Here is a 22,565-nt window from a genome sequence, read left to right as displayed (position 1 = left end):
GCTGACACAATCATGTCATCGCTAACAAGTAATGAATGTAGACAGTCTCAATTCAAAGCCGGTGGAATTACATGTATTTAGTTTCACTTATCTGCAACTAACAATGATATGGGCATGTCAGCGCGGCGTTAAGGTGTTTAAGTGAGCATTTCTGAAAAAAAAAGAAAGCCAGTTCAAAGTAGAGCGCCTCTCTGTCTCTTTCTTTACTATGTATTTTGTTTTTTGCGCTGTTCCTCTCTTTCAATACGCATTACCAACCCTTCCATGACGCTATGTTGCTTCAAGAAAAAAATCCACAAGGGGAAAACCCCCTGCCTTCACCATAACCGCGAACTTGAGCAGTCAGTGAGGTAAGCATGCCGCCACAAACTGACTCAGTAAAAAATCCAAAGTCGCAAAACGTGTCCTTCCGGCATGCATGAAGAGGTACAGGCACCCTATAAGAAGGATGCAAAGAACGAAGAAAGAGAGAAAGGGGACACATCATCGTCATCCTCTGCCAGACTACGCCCACTGCAGGTCTAAGGCCTCTCTCATATCTCTGCAATCAACCATGTCCTGTGCCAGCTGTGCCCACCATATCTCCGCAAACTTCTGAATCTCATCCGCCCACCGGCCTTTATCGGTTATCTTGCCTTCGCATTACATAAATACACAGCACAAACAGAATAAACAGAAAGGAAGAGGTAAAGTTCGTCTTAGACATTTGGCACGGACTTTCATCAGAATTTCATGAAATTCCATTTCATGAAATGGACTTTCAAATGGACTGATGAAAGTCCATTTCAGGACTTTCATCAGGACTTTCATCATTTGGCACGGACTTTCATCAAGTAGGCTATTCCCAAAGGGCTCTTGTAAAGCGGGCGCGAGACGGGGCCTCGTCGTGCGGTGTCCTGGACTGAGGATACCGACCATGCAGCGGGGTTTTTTGACCCTCAAACTCTCTTTCAATATTAAAGTTTTTCACCACCACCACCACCAACATGTTACAGCTGGTCGATAGAAGATGGCCCACCTACTGATGGAAGAGAAGTGAAGTCGACAGTAGGAACGCCGTGGTTGGGAACGGCACGTATGAACACATTTTAGAAAGATAAAACAGAAAAGCACGTTTTCGCGTTGAGATTTCTCACAGCGGAAGGTAGGCCTTGTTGCTGTCATGTGAAATTAGTACCAAGCAAGGCCAGAATTTTTGGACATAAATTTTAATTGTGACGTAACACTGGAATATTTTCATTTACTCCTATAGAAATGCAGAAATCATGTGGATGGATCGAAGAAAAATCTTTCTTTTCAAGTTTTTCCACCGCTCGCATCGAATATACAAGTCCGGTATAGAAAACCAATGGGCAATTGGCGGGTGTAAAGAAAAAAGCTACGAGCAAGAAAATGCGGGCCTTGCGAGCGGATATCTGCTGATATATTGATTGCTGTAGTAAAATATATTGATAATTGACAAAGTTGTGCGCATAAACTATCTCCTGTGAAGAAATACACTTGTCCAAAATTTCAAGGTAACCTAACCTTCAGAAATTCCCATAAGGTACGACGCTCCTTGAAATGACGCATAGCAGGTAGTCGCGAGCTTTTCTGCTACCCTGCAAAGCCGACAAGCTTGAGTAAAAATTCAGGGGGCACCTTGTTGACCTAAAGTGCGGTGAGGCGAAAGCCTTAAGCATGGTGTTGCTGCTTGTGTCACTGATGTGTTTTTAAGATCCTAAGCTTCGCCTCTAAGAGTGAAACGCGACAGCGTCTTGCAACGCTGCCAGGGAATCCACAGAACGCCATCGCCCGTTCGGCTCTACGCCTTGCTCGTCAGTAATCTGGTTTTTGAGGAAAGGAAATGCATCTGTCTCGCATATCTCGGTGGACACCTGAACCTCGCCGAAACGGGGAGGGGGGAGATGAGAGTAAACGAAGGCATCGTATTCACTAGACGCGCGTTTGTTCATTCCAAAGCATCGAGCTGGCATGGCGGAGTGGTAGCAATTGCTCGTCTCGCTCTCCGGAGTCCGGGGTTCGATTCCCGAACCCAACAAATTTCCTACTCGGTTTTATGCGAAGCATACTAAAATAGCCCAACCCAGCTCCTCGAGCGCGGCGGTGTCGTTACCATTGACCTTTCGTGACCTCCATGTCATACCACGTGATGCGTGACGTCACAGCAGATGAAAAACGGGGGCCCAACTCGCGCCGTCGCGCGAGGCGTGGTGACCCAGGATGACCACGTGGTGCGTGACGTCACAGCAGATGAGAAACGGGGGCCCAGCCAAAGCCACCTAGACAATTCAAGATGGCGCTACCCAGCTCGCGCCGTCGCGCGAGGCGTCGCGACCAAGGAGGACCACGTGATGCGTGACGTAACGACATAGGAGAAACGGGGCCCCAGCTCGCGCCGTCGCGCGAGGCGTCGCGACCAATGTGTTTCCTGCTTCTGCCGCTAGGTGCGCTGTAGTGAACACGTGATGCTGGAGCGGCGGTATACAAGGGGGTGCGCCTGTCTCTGCTAGGCGTACACGGGATAGAGATGCCTCCTGGAGACAGGGCTGCTCGTTGGAATGAGAAGCAAAAGTTGCGGCGTGCTACAGAGACTGATGAAGAGCGTGAAGAACGTCTAGCCAAGCGGCGTGCTTGATATGCAACTCGGCGACAATATGCTTCGCATCTGACTAGGCTTAACCTAAGCTAAGCCTCAGCCATTTTTTATTTATTTATCTTGCCTGACTAGAAAGGTTAATTAGGCTAATTGGGTAATTAAGCAATGAACTAAACTCATTCCCACTTACTTGGAGCATCACTATTGGTTGCATGGTTACTAGCCAAGGGCAATTGGCCCTGTTTGAAATTCGCGCACTGTGACGATGAGACGTTAAAGGCTTCCGCCTTAAAATATACTTATGAAGGAAGCGTTTCTGAAATACGAGCCTGAGTTACCAACTAATTTTGATGCGGAGCATAGGGAGCTCTTCAGAACGTCTGGCGGCGTCTCGTGGCGCACCCGGTTCAAAGCCATATGACAGGTCTCGGGATAGCACGTGGTCGGTGTGTATGACGAGTTGTATGACTAAGCGTGACACGAGAGGCATGGTCATGAAAGCATATCCTGTCATAAGAGGCAAGTATTACGCGACGTTGTCAAACCGGAAATGACTACCGCATGTGACGCCAGCAAACTAGACGCGACGACAAGCGCCTCGACAGTCTCCTTGTGCTACAGCAACCCAGGCTGAACAGTGTCTAGGTGTCCGCTGATAATAAGGCGGAAGCCTTTAATGCTCGTTGTAAGCAGGAGTTATCGGCAGATATGCCACCCTTTTCAATTTGTCGAAATGGTCGTGACGTGACAGTGCGCGAATGTCAAACGGGGCCAATTGTACTTTGGTTAGTAACCATGCAACCAATTAAAAGGATCGTATAGTGATGCTCCAAGTAAGTGGGACTGAGATTAGTTAATGGCTTAACTACCCAATTAGCCTAATTAACCTTTCTAGTCAGGCCAGATAAATAAATAAAACCGAGTAGGAAATTGGTCGAGCTCGGGAATCGAACCACGGTCTCCGGAGTTCGCGACAAGCATGCTAACCACTCCGCCATGCCAACTCGATGGTTTGGAATGAACAAAGGCGCGTCTAGTGAATACGGTGTCTTAGTTCACTCCCATCTTCCTCCCTTCCCGTTACGGCGAGGTTTAGGTGTCCCCCGAGGTATGCGAGACAGATGCATTTCCTTTCCTCAAAAACCAATTTACCGACGAGCAAGGCGTAGAACCGAACGGGCGCTGGCGTTCTATGGACTCCCTGGCAGCGTTGCAAGACGCTGTCGCTTTCCACTCTTAGAGGAGAAGCTTAACGTCTTAGCCACACATCAGTGACACAAGCAGCAACACCACGCTTAATGCTTTCGCCTCACCGCACTTTAGGTGAACAAAGTGCCCCCCTGAATTTTTTTATTGCGAAAGCAATATTGCTAGCACGTCACGCTGTCACGTGGCACGACCACGTGACAGCGTGACGTCATAACCAGAGGAGAGCAGGGGCCCCAATTCGTCTCTTCGGCCGTAGTCGTTCGTTCGCTCGGCGCGGCGGCTACCACGTGACGGTCTCCTCGGCCCGCCGCGTGAGGGCGCTCGCTGGAGAGGATACACAGGGCGCCGCAGGCGCGCTCCGCTTAGTCATGCCTGAGGAGTTGTACGAGGCGTCGCTGGAGCGACGTGCTGCGCGCAAACGCCGGCGCCATACCGAGGAGACAGATGAAGAAAGAGAAAGGCAAGAGCGGTTGGCTAAGCAACGCACCTATGCCGCAGAATGGCGAGCCCGGCGGTGTTTTACAAGTTTTCTTTCTTTCAGTCGCAACAACAAGGCATCGCCCCGAACGGGTGGTGGCGTTCCTCGCTTCCTTTACGGTGCGTTTAGGGTGTCCACCGAGATGACAGAGAATTACTGCGCCATTTCCTTTCCTCAAAAAGCCGGTAGCCAAGCGTGACCTATAGACGCGGCGCACTGCGTTCCTCCAGTTGGAGGCGCTGCGCGCTTTCGCAACCTTCCAGGCTTAACCAAGCGAAGCCCCCGCCAATTTTTATGCGTAGCATATTGCAATCACTCAGTTTAGCCCTTGGGCGCGGCCGGGCTGCCATCAATCCACGTGACGTGACGTCACCAAACCACGTGAAAAAAAAAGAAAAAGATAAAAAAAGAAAAAAAAGAAAAAGGACATCTGATCATGGTGGCGGTTGCCACCGGCCCGTTTCAAAGGGGGCGCTCCTATCCATCCATCCATCCATACGTCACGGAGGAAAAGCTGCTGAGAAAATTGAGTGCCGCCAAAAAATACCTCGCGCAAAAAGACCGCGCAATATGCAACGCATTCTTGGCTTAACCAAGCTAAGCCTGGGCATCTTTTTTTATTGCGAAATCAATACTGCTCGCAGTTTGAGTCTTTCAGCGTCGTCCCGGCGGTGTAACCACGTTTGACCTTTAGCATCACCTCCGCTGTGACGACACGCCAAACGGAGGGAGACAGAACCCCAACTTGTCTCGCCGCGGTCGTCCCAGCGTAACCACGGTGCGCCGAGCAGCAGCTGCGCGCCGCTGCCGCGAGAAGGCGCTCGCTCTGATGACGTCACGCCAGACGGAGAGAGACAGAACCCCAACTCGTCTCGTGCCGGCGTAACCACGCTGTGCGTTTCAGCAAGGCCATGTCGTCCGACATGCACAAGGCAAGGTTGCAATGATTCGCTCAAGCTAGGAAACGACGCAATTTCCGGGCTTAACCAGCTGAGCCTCTGCCAATTTTTTCGTTATTTCTGCGCTTCCTCTGAAATCTTCTTTAAATAGTGTTTCTCAATTGTTTCCAAATAAATGAGCCAATTTATAGGCACACATATTATTTCCGTTAAATGAGCTGAATCTTAACCTACTGCCAGCCACCTATATATTTATTCAAGCCACTTCAAATGCTGGACAGAGGTTACCTTTTTTTGCCTGTCCTGAATTATCAGACTAACAAGTTTGTAACGAAACATTTCTAAAATATAAAAAAAATGGTTGTGGTTTCACCAATGGCCATCCCGAGTAGAAATTGCGGAAGCAACGGCGTGGCAATTGCAGCGGCGGCGGCATCTCAGGGGGCTCTTTATAAAGTGCATAGAGGAGAAAGCGTTTTCGCACCACTTTGACTGCCTCTATAGCACTGGTGCCGTCACCACTGGATGACGTCACACATATTTAAGTACTAATTTCTAAGTAACGACAAATTACTAATTAATGGTTAATTACTGATTAATGTGTAAACACTAGTTAGCTGCTAATTAAGCTCGCTTAAACTTCGTGTTTAGAAGAGGAACGCGACAGCGTGCTGTAGCACTGCCAGGGACCCCACAGAACGTTACCACCCGTTCGGCGTGATGCCTTGCCCTTTGAAAGCAACGCTTTTTGAGGAAAGGAAATGGCGCAGTATTTCTCTGTCACCTCGGTGGACACCTGAACCGCACCGCACAGGAAGAGAGGAAGTCGGACTAAAAGAAGGAAGAGAAAGAGGGGTCGTAAAGAAGAAACTGAAAATTGTATTTAAGGAAAGGAAATTACGCAGTAACTGTCTCACGCTCGCTCCTCGCGCATGCGCAGTTAAGGCTCTCCGGGGCTCCGCGAAATCGCTCACACCTAGCGTAATGTTGCTTCCGCAGCAAAACTTGCACAAGAAATTGAAGCGCCTGAGCGTGAAATAATCTGCTTGAGTAAAGACATTAGAAACTTCATGCCCACAATGCACCGCTCCTACGGGCGTGCTCAAGCGGATGCTCATCGATTTCTGAGCAATGTGGCTGTGCAGTATTTCAAACGCTACTTAGTGAGGATCAGTGTAGCCAAAATGAGCCTTGAGCCATTGACACGGCAATAAGTAACTCAGTGCTAATTCAGTCCCCAAGAAAATTCAACGCGCCCGGAGTTTGTGCGCGAGGGTTGTGTGCGTTGTCCGCGCGTTTGTGCGCGCTATGTTCGCCCCCGGAGTTTGTGTGCGAGGTTTGTGTGCGTTGTTCGCGCGTTATGTTTGTGTGCGGGTATTTGTGCGCGGTGTTTCCATCCGGCGTGCTTCCCCCGCGCGTATGGACCCCTGAACTTTCTTGGATATCTCATGGTTTTGGACTTTTAAGTTCCCTGCGCGTGTGAGTGTGCACGGGGCGACATTAGTCGCCGCAATGTTTGTTTGTTTTTGTAGAGGGACCGATGTCTCTTTTTGGTCCTGGGTTCAATAAACTTCTCTTAAAGCCTTCTATATTCTGTTTTCTCTTTTTCTGCTGCGACCATGTTTCATCACGTGACACGCTACTCTCTTAAAGTAGAAAAATTTCACATGGAAATATGTCATTATTATACGTCGGAAGTAACTTATAGGACTTTGGAGAGGATTGGCTTTACCCTTACTTGTGTAAGGTACATTACGACGATTAACTCGCAGCCTTTTCTAGCCTGACCTTTCTTTACTCTGAAATCTTCCCACCAGCCCTCTTCGATCGTTGGTTGTGTGTAAAACGTTGGTTGTGTGTAATTTGTTCACAAACATGAAAAATGCGTCTTAAAAAAATTCCTCTCTACACACCATCTGCTGTCTATACTTTAAAAAGGAGATGGTATCAAGGTTGGATATAGTCGCTAAATGCCATTTCAAGATACACAGTTTACGTACAAAATGGGCTAACTCGCTTGCTACTCACTGCATGCATGTGTGTTTTTTATGCCAAAGTTCAGCAGTCACAGGGGGAACACTGTGAACAAGGTGTTTAGAAACTTTAACATATTTCGCGGTTTTTAAACTGCGTCTCTCTTTTACTCGCCTGAGCATCGAAATGTTTTGTTCCGTGCACTCCCTTTTCATTACACTTTCGCATATCTTTATAAGCTAAGAGGAAACAATTGTTCCTAGAATCAAAGTGCTAAATATGACTATATGCCCAAACAGCAAAGCTATTTGGTTGTTTTACGCAGGCTAGCATGATATCAGTTTTATAATTCATTCCAGCAGTCTAGATAAAAATTATACTAGCGCATCGAGTATGTGTTCCACATTGAGAAAATGGCGACATCATATATTTCGCGACGTCAGACAGATAGACACCATGGCTCCGGTGTAGGCTTTCATAGAAAAGTGGGCTGTCACTATCAATAAATTTGGCATGTATGCCTTTTGGCTTCTTTGCATTTATTGATTGGGTAAACGTATATAGAAGAGAATGGTAGTTGGAGCGCTAGTGGGTGAGCTCTGTCTAGGGCTCCGGGTGCTTCTGCCGACCTTACTATCTTGAATGTCGAGAAACTTGTAAGCCGATACAAAAGGGAAAAGCGACATGGCACTTGTCCAGGGTTCATTTGTGACCTACAACTCTCAAAAATCTCTTTATTCTCTTCCCCAGTGCAAGGTAGCCAACTGGAAACCATTCTGGTTAACATCCCTGCCTTTCCCCCCTCTCTGTGTCTATCTATAACTGCCGAACGGCTCTTTCCTCTTTTCAGTCATTCGGCGTTTTTGCGTAGAAGACTGCTTGCTTAATAGTCCTGTCTCAAGGGAACATTCCACCCTGACTAATTACGATGCTCACTGAATGCCTTGTCAGGCTCTTAGCCTTTAGCTTTGGCCTCTTCTTAGACACTGTCTGAGGAACAAATAAGTAAACAAATAAAGTTGCGTCCACGTTAGACATCCAGCCCTTTGATGCGTTCCCCCTTCTTCCTTACACGGCAACCCTTTTCGCTGCGGTGGCGCGTAACAGCCCACGCGCTAACGCATCCGCCGTTCCAAACAACGACTCGCCTGCTGCACACTTGTTGGAACAGTGCGGATACTTATCTGCATAAACTATTGCAAAGAGATTATTTTTAACAGTGAAGTCGCCGCAGTGAGAATAATGATATGCTCTGAAAAATTTTACTGCATCTTTTACATTGTTTCCCTGGTTTCATTTCTAATTTGAATTTGAATGGGTCTCCAGCATATGATATACTGTACTGGCCACGGCCTAGCCTGAAAATTACCGCGTAGTGGCCTAGTTCAGACCGGAACGGAAAAGATCCGCTAATTACAGATATTATTCACTGCTTCATTATAAGTCATACAATTGCAGTTCATCTTTGCATTTCGTTTGGTTCATGGGGGTTTAACGTCCCAAAGTGACTCAGACTATGAGAGACTCAGTATGAAGGGCTCCGGAAGTTTCCATCACCTGGTGTTCCTTAACACCGCTGACATCGCACAGCACACGTGCCTCTTGCATATCGCCTCTATTGAAATACAACCGCCGCGGCTGGGATCGAACCCCATCTTTTGGGTCAGCAGCCGAGTGCCATAACCACTGAGACACCGCGGCGAAGCAGTTCTGATTTTGGCCGCTCCCGTTATTAAGGTGAAAGTCTTTAATGCCTCATACTGCCGTTAGCAGACGCTGTCGGCAGCCATGTCGACAGACGCGTCGGCAGCCGTGCCGACAGACGCGTCGGCAGATTTGTCCGCCTTTCCGCGTCACTGCTTAAAAAGAAACTGCGCCGAGGATGGGATGCGAACCAGAGCCTTTGGCATTTGAAGCGGTGACACTACCACTCCGCCACGAAGGCTCAAGGTTCGAGCATGAATAAAGGCGCATCTAGTGAATGCATGGGTTTCATCAATAAAATAAAAGGAATAAAGTGAAGGAAAGTAAAAATAAAAAAAAATAAGAAAATAAACAAAAATAAAAGATATGAAAAATAATAAATAAATAAAAGCAAACAGTGCGCCAGGAAACGCTTTCGCCTTGCAGCACTTTAGAGAGCCAAAGTGGCCCCTGAATTTTTTTCGCAGGAGCCAACGGCGAGCTTCCACCGCCGACATCGGGAGGTGCTGCCGCTCCAGCCTTCCTTCATGAGCCGCCCGTGCAAGTAGTCTTCTCCAATTCCACGGGTGCCCTGGTCTCGTGCTCGGCGTCCGGACAGCCCCGGCCGTCGATCGGATGGACCAACGAGACTGGTTCCCTCTTGGAGCCCCTGCCGGTACTGCGCCGCACGCGACCGGACGGAACACTCGAGTTCTTCCCGTTCCGCGGCGAGGACTACCGGCAGGAAGTGCACGCTGCCAGCTACCGCTGCACGGCGAGGAACAGCCTGGGAACCCTGTATAGCCGCAGCGTACACGTCAAGGCTGGTGAGCAAGAGCGCCGTATTTCTTTTATCCATATATATTAGCCATACCGCACTGACTCGTTGCTTGAGTCCCACTACACCTTTTTAGAGCACTGTTTCAGGCAAAATTAAATGGGAGGTTTGTTTCTTAGACGTTGAGTGAAGCACTAATGATAAACCTTGAGGTCTATGTGGTGTAAGGTAAGGGAAATTTTTTTCCTTATTTTTCCAGACCCGTTTAGTGTTTAAGGATGTTGCTGAGAAGCAAACCCTTTTCCCTGGTTACTTTTGGCAAAGGCGCTACTTCGGCATTACTCTTGGAAGGAAAAAAGGAGCTGATAACGATGGGTCTTCAAAAGTGGCGTACAAGACGGAAACTCCGCCACGACACTCGATTTTTTTCTTTATTGCCACTCTGCCACGACATTTCGAAGTTTGAAGCTGAATAAAGACGCGTCTAGTTAATGCACAACTCTTAAAAACGTATCTTCGAGATATGAACTTACATGAGTAATTATGAGCATGTTAATTGCGAGTTCCGAATTTCCTCAGTTTCCGCTAAATTTCCTCGGTGCTTGGCGTGCAGTCGTAGAGCCATCATGCGGAACCCACTGAAAACATCCCTCGCAATGTACGGCACTAGCGCAGCATATGGCGCAGGTGGCGGACCGCATACAGCTTTCACATTTCCGCACGTAATTAGACAAGCACACCTCGTATTTTTTTTTTATTTTGCGGGACAGGTTAACCGCAAAGGCCCAACGCCCTCACACTAGGACTTGTAAAAGAATTCAGCGTACCATTTAGTATTATTGCCAGGGCAAGCTTATCTTCCTTAGGTTACCACCCACAGTAAACTTCAAACACACTGCAAAATTATCAACGCGCCGAAGAAAGCTGTGCAAGTGATCAGCACGCCTACGGCGCCCTTGTTTTCTTTTATGCACCATCTTTCTGAAGGTTTTGAACAAGAATGAAAATTTTAAAAGAATAAAAATTTGAGCTCATGTAACTATAGTGGGCCTTTTTGAGCTGATTTCTTTTTAAAAATTTGTGATACACATCAATATAAGGCTTAAAAAATGTTGTTCGTTTCTCCTGGCAGGATGACAGCAGGGCTGAAGGTATTAAAAGGCGACAAAGTGCACCTCTGCCTTCTCTCGGTGCACCGAGTTAACATACCCTTCAGGGAGATCTGTGTAATTTTCGTAGAGAAGTGTTTGATACATTTAATTTCCCCACGGCTTGATTTTACTTAGCACGCTTTCCGGCCTGTACACATAGGCCCATGCCAATAGCTCTGATCGAGTCTTTAGTTTCTGTGCTTGTGTATCGGCAGCCTGTCCTCTGCTCTCGTACCAGCAGTGTATTAAAGGGAGCCAGCGCACTTGCATTAGATCACGCGCTGCAACCTTGATTGTTAAACTCCACAGCTCGACTTTAACCTCCTGACGTGGCTTCGCGCCAATGGCGCGTTTCTGCCGTTCACAGTAAATTACCATTGGTACGACTAAGTAGAAAGTGTTCTTCATTGCATTTTGTAGTACCGTGATGCAGCGTTTCTTTAGGATATAAACTGCATAGAATTCCCAAAAGGACACTACGATCAATGAATCAAAGATTCCGTGTGCCCTTTTAGTACTCACGGGACTCTTTATTTAGTAGAAAAGCTACACAATGAATAGCCACACCGAATCATCATGTCGAATAAAGTATAACTTCGAAGAATATTTCGCTTTGTTTCAGGGCATATGCTGTGTGAAATCTACCTTTTTACCGTCTACCTTGTCTAGATGTGTGTGTCTTGAGAAGCTTCGAAGAGCAGGCGCGGTGATGAAGCGATGAAGTTATAAACTTCTGCAACAAGGTACACTTGGTGCCATCACCCATAAGTTTAAGCAACTACTTCGGGAGGTAAATTCAAGTATGCCTTTTTTCCGCGCATGATAGCGGAATGAAACCATTTTCTATTTTGATAGCGGAGCGCCGCAGTCCCGCTATATTATGGTATGCTGTTCTGTTGCACGCTTCGCTCACTGCCTGAGTAAGAAAGCACTTGAAGGCAGGAAAGGCTGACCCTCGAAGAATTACACCTCTCAAAGTAGCCTGCAAGGTGCAGATGCCCTAAGCCACCCCTATGTTACGGTTTACTTAATCTAACAAGTCGTCACAGCGTAATAAAACACAAATGCAGGCAAGGACAGGCATCGATGTACTACAGGCTGACCCTACTTCCAGTACACGAGCCAGTCTGCACCCACTTCGGTCACTTACGGTTCGTATTCGGCGGTCATACACACTGCAATGTGTTCTTATGCAATGGGCTTAGCTTATCAACTATTTCGAATTCTCCAACGTCGCAGGTAGGTAGAGTTCAGCAGCTTCTCGTATCCACGGCTTTGTAGAGAAGAAACGGCAAGAATGCCTCCGAATAAAATAAAGAAAAGAAAAACCTGATATAACGTAAGTACGACATCAAGTCGTATTTAAGAAACAATACGGGCAAAAAAAAAATACCGGCCGCAGAAAAATAAGCGTTACGAGATGTACAACAACCGTTCTGCCTCTGGGCTCAGTAATGGGTGAAATGTGCGCAGCCTATCGGCGAGGTGCAGTTCCCACGGCGCTGGCGCCGATTACGTTTCGCCTCGCTTGTGTGGGCTCGGTCACGTCCGAAGACAACGCCCATTCCACTCTCTCTCCCTTCACCCCCCCCCCCCTCTTTATGGCGCTGACTGCGCGAACCTCGTGACCTAGGGCGGCGATTCAGATTCAGTCGCTCACGTTTCTCGGTGCCAACCCAGTTGAAAAATCGACCAGAATGTTTTGGTGTGTTCTGGTGTTAACACCAGGATTTCCTGGTGTGGCTGGTGTGGGCACCAGGTTAGCCTGGCACACCAGACCAGCCTGGTGGTGTCTGGTGTGCACACCAGACCGGTGTGGTGGTGCTGGTGTGCACACCAGACCGGTGTGGTGGTGTCTGGTGTGCACACTAGACCGGTGTGGTGTTGTCTGATGTGCACACCAGACTGGTTTCATATCGTCTGGTGTAACTCCCAAATTTCTGCGAAATTGAAACAAAAATAACAGAGGCTGTTAAATGAAGACGTGGAGTGAAAAGTTGAGATGATAAGTTCGCATGCACTGAGCAGTTCTGTATTATCAGCCGAGTCAATGTTGAAGGAGACCCAGGAGTCGGAAGCACGAGGACCAATCACTTCGTAGTGAAAAAAGTTGAGTTCTTGATGTCATTCGCCCTCTTTTAGCATCCACGCCCTGCGACGGTCTCTAAGCCAGCTATGAAACAAAGCCTCTCGGCCTGTGCGTTGTTCACGTCCCGGTCCGATGTAGTGGAACGGAAGAAGTTTCATACTGCATTCCTTGAAGGAACCTATTCTTTATTGGAAAGACGTAGAAACGGGGGAGGACGGATTTCCGGAAGTCTTGAAGAATATAAAACAGACAACAAAACTAAAGCTTGTGATTTTTTCGATCTTAAGAGCTGCAGAGTTTGCGACGTTCTTGTTCATGTCCTACCGTTTTGTTCAATTGCACATACTCTGATGACTGCCCGCCGGTATGCCAAGAAAAGCAGCGTTACTCGTTCTCCCGTATAGCACCGCTTTCTTCCTGATTAGCTGCCAGAGCTCCTTCATGATAACACTTGAGAAGCTCTTCATAACATCCATGTATATCGCCTGCATACTTATCAAAGCAGAAACAATGTTGTCGAATGTTTTCTTACTTATCACTTAGAGCTGAAAGCCCTGCTGATAGGCGTCTACGGTCCTTTAGCGAAGTGGCCCCCTGGACTAGTTTTAAAAGTGAAATTTCCCAAATAGTTTTGTAATATCTGTGTAGTTAGATCCAGGAACCACTCATGACGACGCCAACAACGATGGCGGAAAATTGAGGAACGAGCTAATAAGTCCTAGCGCTATCCAATACTACGAATAGTTGTACAAACAGCAAACGAAGCTTCTTGAACTGCTTGTTGTGTGTCTGCGATTTAGCTTTAAAAATGCAATGGGATGCTATGGCATAGAATCGTATGGTATGGTATGGTATGGTATGGTATGGTATGGTATGGTATGGTATGGTATGGTATGGTAGGGTATGGTATGGTATGGTATGGTATGGTATGGTATGGTATGGTATGGTATGGTATGGTATGGTATGGTATGGTATGCTATGCTATGCTATGGTATGATATGGTATGGTATGGTATGGTATGGTATGGTATGGTATGGTATGGTATGGTATGGTATGGTATGGTATGGTATGGTATGGTATGGTATGTAGAAGAAGCAGAAAGTAGAAGAAAGGATGCTTTTTTTTAGTTTCGCTAGTCGATGTTGTTGAAATTTTTGTAGATTATTACCATCACGTTTCCTAGTGATAAACCTTCTGTGATTGTTACTCCCTCCGGGCGTTCGCCAGTTCTCGCGCTACGAAATTACGGAACAGTCGATCATCGTTGGGACTCCTGCTTACTTCCGCTCAACTACTGCAGCTCATCAGCAAATCAATTTATTTTCAGCAAGTACCGCCATCAGCGTGCTTAACACGAATGCTCGACAGCGTGGTTTGTACTGACGCTAGGGCCGCGAAGGTTTCGCCGCTGGAGCGGAGACATGAACTCTGTAGGTTTGCGGTAGCTAACGATAGCTGGAGCGCAGTTCGATTTGACATTCACTACACCTTGCCTGAGCGGCGGGGAGAGTGCGCGCTCTTGACGGGCCCCTTTCGGTGCGTTTTGCTTATGCCTGCGGTCTAACGCGTGCACAAGAACGCATTGCAGTTCGCTTATCTCCGTAGCCCGACATGGCATGCAACAGCTTGAGCGCCTTTCAAGTTTCACATAAAAGCTCTCACATGTAAGAAATAAACATTAGAAAAAGCACAGCAAACGTGAGTCCGTGGTTTTTGTAAGGTTAGATAGTAAATAAATCTGCCGCTTCAAGTTTTTCTATTTCTTTTTGATTCCTTCGTTCCCTGACAGCGCGTTTCAGAGTGTTCTCGCAGCTCGGTGTCCGGCTTCCCGATTTTGGTCCATGCTGTTCGGGAGGGGATACATCCTAACGTGTTGGCGCAAAAACAGAGCTCTGCCTGTCCTGAGCAAGAGAAAGTACGAAACCATGTTTGTTCTGCTTTTCTTATTCTTTATTTCTTTCAAGCGGCCGCTTTGAGACCAAACTTTAAATGGGTGCGAGCTGCCGTATGTTGGGCTACCGAGGTAAGCAAACTGCTATGTGCTCTCTGTACGCGCCCGAGACCCCAGACCTGAGGGAATTGCGTCGAGACGGGCCCGTCCAGAGAGCGCAATTTTCCGGTTGGTCAGGCACAGGCTCAAGAAAAGTGAAATCGAAGTGCGCCCCAGCTATTGTCAGCAGCCGCAAACGTACCGAGCATTGTCTCGGCTCTAGCGCTTAATGATTCACGGCGCTTACAAAAGCACAAGTCACGCTGTAGAGGGTTCGTGTGACGGCGGTACATGAAATATTCGAGACAGCATGGAAACAAGCAGCAGTCAGGAAAGTCATACTACGCTGTACAAATGTTGGACGTGTTTCTCCCTGGTTAATGGATTCGGGTTTATCGATCACTCCTTACTTCAATAATGCTTGTACTGCCTAACTTAAAAGAAGCCGCTCGTCTTTAGTTCTGGGTCTTGTCGCGTACTGTGCGATGTCAGTGCACGTAAAAGAACTCCAGGTGGTCGAAATTTCCGGAGCCCTCCACAACGGCGTCTCTCATAGCCTCAGTCGCTTTGGGACGTTAAACCCCATAAACCATAAACCATAAACCTAATCGAGGGTGTGAACTATTTAGTGCCGTTCCAGGTTATTTAAACACGTTAGTCATAACACCTGCTTCCCGCGCCTGAAAAACCGCATTCTAAGATTTCCGGCGCAAGTTATTCTAGATTGACGGTGTGTAATTCTTTTTTCATGGCGAGAGAAGCAGCGTACAAAACCAGAGCGCTCTACAGAACATTCTCTCTTTCTCTCTGATCTACATGACACTTACTTTGGCGATACAGGAGGGCCATTAGGAGGCCCAGCATCAAGCCCGGTTGCGTGAATATTTTTTAAAGGGTTTAGATATTAGCACAACACATATTATTTCAGCATGTGCCGTTTGTTTCCTTTCTTTGTTTCTAGTTTCAAAAACTATTAGAAGTGTCCCTTTCTGTTACCGGTTCACACTAGCGTGAACTATGACTCGAGGGGCATGCGATGTTTGGCATGTGATGACTAATAATACAATTTGTCCCGCAATGGCCCAGATGTTGTTTATAAGTTTATTAGAGCAGCCACCAACACGTCTTAAAATAAATAAATACTAAGAATAAGCGAAAAGAGAATGGTAAAGCTCAGCAGCCTGAAAAACACCATAACCACGAACTGCACATGAGCCACAGGGAGTGAAATGTACGCAGTGAGCGCCTGAAAAACACATGTGCACTAATTTTACCTTTGCGGAAGATAGCAACTTTTAATGCAAATATAAAGGTGGCGAGAAAGTGATGGAACAATTCTGTTTATCTGCGGGCGACATAAATAACGGTGTATGAGTAAACATATACTCTCACACAAAAAAAGGTGTTGGCAACATTGGTACAAATGAAACTAAGAATGACAACCCAGCCTTAAAGGAGCTGACTGGTATGTTTAGCCGTGCTTCGTTATCAAGGGTTAGCATGACATAACTAAGCAAATAAGCACATAATTAGTGACGCATCCCTACCAATGCTTGTAATAAGGTTCTTTTTGTCCTGCTGGCAATTCTTCTCCATTGTTACCATTCTTTCTATTTTCTATGTGCCTGGGGCATTAGCTGCTAAGGAAGGAAAGGTGATTTTTCGTTCCCGTGTGCATGCTTTCTGCATAAATACGTATCAAAATGAGAACTGATCAGAAAGAAAATCAGATTAAGAGTGGCCAGTACCATTTTTCTCTAGCTCTCTGTCTCTTGGACGTGACCTCCGTTCGTCAAGTTGGCGTTCTTGAGAGAGCTAAGACGTCCACGCTTGCGAAATTGGAGAAACGAGACCTCTCAGCCGATCGAACTGACGAGGGCCCCATTCTAGCAACGGCCTCCATGGTCAGATCACTTTTCATAGTGGTCAAAAACAGAGGGAGCGAATGGAAGCAAACCGATCGCCGGAGTGGCGGCGAATTCTTTGCACGTCCTTTGCCGGTTGATTTATCTGGGCGCGGGCAGCTTAGAGGCACGCATCATGAATTTAGAGAAAATTAGAAAGAGACCTGTGTTTCTTTTGCAAGCTCATCATCTTGAATTAAATTCGGTGCAGTAATTCACCTTTGAAATATTTTTGTGTCCAACTGTTTGCAGGTGCAGCTGTGGCTATGTCGTTTCGATACCGCCTGCGCCGGAGTCCTAAAAGACAGTTTCAGGAGACTGATAGCAACATGGGTGATGCTATTTGTTTAGATCATAATCTGTCCCCAAGGACATCTGTACGCATAAATATATCGTGCACACGAGCGGGAGCCTCATGAGCATTCCGTAACGAACGGAAGTAGTGCTCGATTCAGGACATAATTTCAGACGTGGTTCGTTTTTTTTTTACTCTCTTTCACCGGGCTGCCGTATCGACCACTGAAGAAGCCATTTATCGAGCAATGGTCTCGGATTTTGCGCGTATGCTCTGAATAAATGAAGAAGTGGTGGGCCAGTTCTCGACGGAACGAGACAGATAAAAAGCCGCTTCACCTCTTTTAGTTGTGGTAGGTTTTTGCTTTTTGTGAGTAAATCAATTGTTCAACTGATCATGCCATCGGTCGATTGGTCAGTCAGTCAGGCAGTCAATCAGTCAGTTAGTCAGTCAGTCAGTCATTCGGTCGGTCGGTCGGTCGGTCGGTCGGTCGGTCGGTCGGTAGGTCGGTCGGTCGGTCGGTCGGTCGGTCGGTCGGTCGGTCGGTCGGTCGGTCGGTCGGTCGGTCGGTCGGTCGGTCGGTCGGTCGGTCGGTCGCTCAGTCGCTCGGTCGGTCGGTCGGTCGGTCGGTCGGTCGCTCGGTCGCTCGGTCGCTCGGTCGCTCGGTCGCTCGGTCGCTCGCTCGCTCGGTCGGTCGCTCGGTCGGTCGGTCGGTCGGTCGGTCGGTCGGTCGGTCGGTCGGTCGGTCGGTCGGTCGGTCGGTCGGTCGGTCGGTCGGTCGGTCGGTCGGTCGGTCGGTCGGTCGGTCGGTCGGTCGGTCGGTCGGTCGGTCGGTCGGTCGGTCGGTCGGTCGGTCTTTCGGTCGGTTGGTCGGTCGGTCGGTCGTTCGGTCTTTCGGTCGGTCGGTCGGTCGGTCGGTCGGTCGGTCGGACGACACGGACAGTGCAACAATCTGATTAATCAAACTGCGGCGATCATATCCCACATACAATGGAGGGCATGGGGTGCTGCCATTTGAGCTAATTTTGTCCTTTTACTTATTCATTTATTCATTTATTCATTATTCCTCAAAGGTCCAGAAGGACATTACATGAGGGGTGGGCTGACAAAATTCAATTATTTTGGACACAGATGATCTTCGATGGCGGATTTGAAAAGGACTGGATTGATGATGGTCGCCACCTCGGATGGAAGGCCATTCCAGTCGTTGGCTGTTCTGAGGAAGAAAGACTGCTGATATGTTACAGTACGAGATTTCTCGGGGTAGACAGCGTTTGGGTGGGAGTTACGGGATATCCGATGAGCGCGTGTGATACGAGGGGAATCGTGGTTAAAGGTGTGAAAAAATTTGTGATACAAGGAAAGACGGGCGATTTTGCGACGGCAGGCTAGTGTGGGAAGACTGAGCTGGGATTTTAATGCAGAAACGCTAGTGTGATAAGAGTAGTCAGACCAAATAAGTCTGACAGCACGGTTCTGGACAGATTCGAGCATAGTGATAAGGTTAGCATTGAAAGGATCATACGTTGCACATGCAAACTCAAGTTTAGGGCGTATAAAAGTTAAGTAAGCAAGAAGTTTTATGGAACGGGGAGCTAATGATAAGTTACGCCGTAAGTACCCGAGAACTTGGTTTGCTGAATTTGTAACATGATGAATGTGATGGGACCAGGTTAAATCTTTACTTAAGTGGATGCCAAGGTACTTGTAGGAGTCAACTGATATGATAGGAATAGTGTTAATAATATAAGTATTATCCTGGTGGTTGCGACGGCGATGGAAAGAAAGAAGGGACGTTTTAGTACTATTTAGTGACATAAGCCAAGTGCGGCACCAATCCTCGATACGAACAAGATCTTCCTGAAGGATGGTGATGTCAGTGTGATCAGTAATTGGGCGGTAGAGAACACAATCATCAGCAAATAATCGAACATTAGACCTGATGTTAGACGGTAAATAGCGGTCAGTTAAGAAAGCTCGAATCCAATCCAGAACCAAGGGATGCAGATTTAGGCGTGAGAGCTTATGTGTTAGGCGCCTATGGGGGACTTTATCAAATGCTTTTTCAAAATCTAGGAATATGGAATCCGTGGGAATGTTACGATCGAGGCATGCATGTATATCATGAAGAAAGAGAGCAAGTTGGGTGTCACAGGAGAGGCCTTTACGGAAGCCGTGTTGGTTAGGGTGAAAGAAGTTATTCGATGATAAGAACCGGGCAGTATGCGAATAAATTATGTGCTCCATGAGTTTACAACAAACACTGGTTAATGAAATTGGCCTATAGTTTAGTGGTGAAGATCGTTTACCTTTTTTGAAGACTGGAATGACCTTCCCGATCCGCCAGTCGCGTGGTAATGAGCACGAAGAAAGCGACTGCTGAAAAATTAAAGATAAGATGATACTGCAAAGGTCTTTGGTGTTTTTCAGAACTTTAGCATTTATGCCGTCCACACCTGCGGATGAAGAATTCTTTAGTGTGTCGATGATTTTAGCAATACCGCAAGGGTCGAAGATGATGTTTTCCATAGGAGGATGGAGAAGGTATGGGGCTTCAGGGGGGTTATCAAGAGGTTCCTCTGTGACTCTTGAATAGCGCACGCTGCAACTTGCGCATGCTTTTTCTGTTCTTCTACATCATTACTTTCTGTCCCCCCGCTTGTTATGACCCGTATGGCCGACAGATATCTGCTCTTTTTCCCAAAGCACATGAATAGAATGCGTTAGAAAGTAAACTTGCTCTCTGCAATTCAACCTCGCCGAGTGAGATGTCCAGCATCCCGGCACAGCTTCACTGCAAGCCTTTATTAAAAAAAATTACGGAGAGCACTTAAATCTACTTGCGTGCTTTGTATGCGGAACCATTGTTTCTGATTATTACCTTTCCAAACATTTTTTGCTTCCATTCTAATGACATGCGGATTCATTTGCCCACAGCCATAAGGCAACGCATGAACAGGGTTAATCTTTGTTGACAACGAAAGGGTTTTGTCGCCTCTGAGTTGCGAGCTCGCCTCGTAATCTGAAAGTCAGGACTTGAATTCGGCGTACCTTTGGGGAAAATTTATTTTTCTCATCTGGTCGCATGAGTTACGGGAGGCCACTTTTTCTGGACATCGGATTTCGCTGCCGATGCGACATATAATGTTTTCGCATTAACATTTGTAGTGTACCTGACGGTTCCTTCATTCACAAGCAGCTATGGCTGCGCGTTCTTGAGAGGCTCTTCGCAAGCCTTCCAACGTAATAGACGAAAGTTGTTAGCTGCGTAATAATATATAAACGTGCCACGCAAATGGACAACATCAATGAGACCCTTTCAAAACTTAAGTGGCAGTCTTTGTTCCACAAGTACGCAGCCAACAGTGACACTTTATACAGCCAGTCCATTCCTCACAAAAGTACAAACAGTTAAATGCGGCGACCAATATGGGAGTATCATAAAGATTCCAGATAGTGTTTTCAGTGTACTCGCTTCACATCATTACGTTAGCCCCTGTCTTTCAACAGTTCGCAGAAAGACTGACGTTCAAGCTGAGTTCTCGAAGGCATTCCGATCCTGCCGTCTTCTGCGAGAACATTACTGAGGACTACGTCACGAAGGCACCGAAAGCAACTCGCATCACATTCTCCCCGTTGTTATTCCTGTGTGACTGAAAAGCAAGCACAAACATATGACACAAACTGCACGCAAGCGCACGCGGTACTAGCTTTATGATGTTCGTTCTTTTTCATGTACTCGTGTTTTCTTCACGGCGCCTTGATATCCCAGAGGGATGCACTGAATGTCAAGACTTGCGCCTCAACCTATGTTGCGGTTGGGAGTCGCAGTCGCGCTCTAGTTTTCCTTGGAGACATTCCTCTGTCGCATTCCACCTCGGCAGGGACAGTGCAATATACAGAAGCAAGAAAAGGACAGCAGAAACTAGAAAAAGAAAGAGAGACGGCACGTTTACAGGAAGAGACAAGAACATATGCATGGGCATGGGGCTGAAGCATGTCTGCTGATATCTCCGAACACAAATGGTTGGTACCACGGCACTCTAGAGAGGCGCCCGCTCAGTTTCACCGAGGCACTCTCCCGGAATTCTGAGTAGAAAAGGAGAGATAGGAAAAAAAAACGAGCAGAAGAAGATACGAAGGAGGAAAGAAAGTCTGGGCTTGGCTTGTATTTCGAAAAGCGTAGAGTAAGAGACGAAAATGAGCAAAAAGCAAAAGAAAATGCAAAAAGGTGCAAGACCAGCGGTTCAATCGCGATAGTTCCTTCCCCTCAGCCCTTCCTGCTTGACATTATATTGCTTACTTCTTTCCCTTCTAGTCTTCCCGTCAGCAATCAGAGCATCGCTTCTGCCCAGCAAGACAGATCCTTAATGAGGCGTTTCACTTCGTCTGCCGTGGTTGTGTGTTCCACCGTGCTTTGGTTTCAGCAGTTTTTCATCTTTTCTACCGTCGCCCTGCCTCACGCAGGTCACTGTTAGCTTCCCTCCGGGGAATATCGGGGTGGATGCTTTCGCTGTGGAATTCTCTCCCGAGAATGGCGCGTGGCTGTAAGCGTGCTCATAGTTCTTTCACTTCATGGTCTTGGTGCCTTTGCGTTAAATCCAGTATTGCCAGGTTTATTCTTGAGAACATGAATGCTGCTTGCGATTGGCAGGTTTTAAGCCTCATGCTGTGAATTTGGTCCCGTAATAAAATAGTTGCAAAAAACACAGCACAGAGCGTGTGGTTAAAATAATCAAGAGTGACCTACCGTCATATATATTAGGAGGTGTTAAGGATGCTCTTCACATCACTTGCAAGCCGATCCTAACATTCTGTAGTGCAGTGAAAAATTTTCAAATCTGCCCAGAGGCGACATGCTTGTTGTCTTAGTCTGAGGTTATATGAAAATAAGCTCAATATAAAAGGCGGTCTCATTACAGTCTAAGCATTGTTAAGCTGTGTTTTGTAGCATTTGTATTTGTGAGTCTTTTCGCTATTTTTGTTTACGTTTTGTGCCATTTAATTATAACTACTCCTAAGAAGTTTTTTCTGTGGTTTGTTCGCGATGTAGAGTCTGGATTCCTCTATACGTGGTCATTCTGTCTCCTGCTGTATCCACAGCAGAAGTTGTTACCCGATAATCCTCACGATATCCTCCTGCTAGATGAAACACTCTTCTTAGAAAAGTTGTTGCCACGTCACTGTGGTCTCCGTTTTCATGTATCAACTACTCAGTTATGCGTTCAGTCTGAGCCACTACAAAAATATATTCCCCTGCAAATTCTGTGAATGTTTCATGCTAGCTTGCCAAAGTGACTCAGTTCTTGCCTAAGTTGTGCTATTTATTATTCCTTCCTTCGTGCAAAGTATTTTTTGTTGTGTCATGCAAGCCACGACTTCAGGTGTCGTCATGAAGCATGACACAATTAATTTCAGCTAGACGATCCACAACGCAGACCTAGCATTTTTATTATTGGAACTTTCGGGCCTTAGGCAAACAAGCTGATTTGGAAAGGGGGTGCGACATGAGAGAA

At 47.0% G+C, this 22,565-nt stretch overlaps 2 protein-coding genes across 3 annotated transcripts in view; one reads left to right on the top strand and one right to left on the bottom strand.

Moving 5' to 3' along the window:
• Nucleotides 1–4,056: 4,056 nt before the first annotated feature.
• Nucleotides 4,057–22,565, top strand: part of LOC149371133 (cell adhesion molecule Dscam1-like) — a 135,662-nt gene continuing 117,153 nt past the window's right edge. For both annotated transcript variants that reach the window (XM_089564600.1, XM_089564605.1), the window contains exons 1-2: nucleotides 4,057–4,268; nucleotides 9,331–9,669. In XM_089564600.1, the coding sequence (XP_089420726.1) occupies nucleotides 4,253–4,268; nucleotides 9,331–9,669 (355 nt within the window). In that variant the 5' untranslated portion in view covers nucleotides 4,057–4,252. The remainder of the gene's footprint in view (nucleotides 4,269–9,330; nucleotides 9,670–22,565) is intronic.
• Nucleotides 17,508–22,565, bottom strand: part of LOC149371134 (uncharacterized) — a 58,145-nt gene continuing 53,087 nt past the window's right edge. Inside the window, exon 4 of the mRNA XM_089567918.1 lies at nucleotides 17,508–18,001. Within this exon, the coding sequence (XP_089424044.1) occupies nucleotides 17,508–18,001 (494 nt within the window). The remainder of the gene's footprint in view (nucleotides 18,002–22,565) is intronic.

This window comes from Amblyomma mixtum, chromosome 1 (genome assembly GCF_055824585.1).
Source record: "Amblyomma mixtum isolate Tamu chromosome 1, ASM5582458v1, whole genome shotgun sequence".
Taxonomy (NCBI): Eukaryota; Metazoa; Arthropoda; class Arachnida; order Ixodida; family Ixodidae; genus Amblyomma; species Amblyomma mixtum.
The sequence above is the reverse complement of the archived record's forward strand: the minus strand, read 5'-3'. Positions and strand labels throughout refer to the sequence as shown.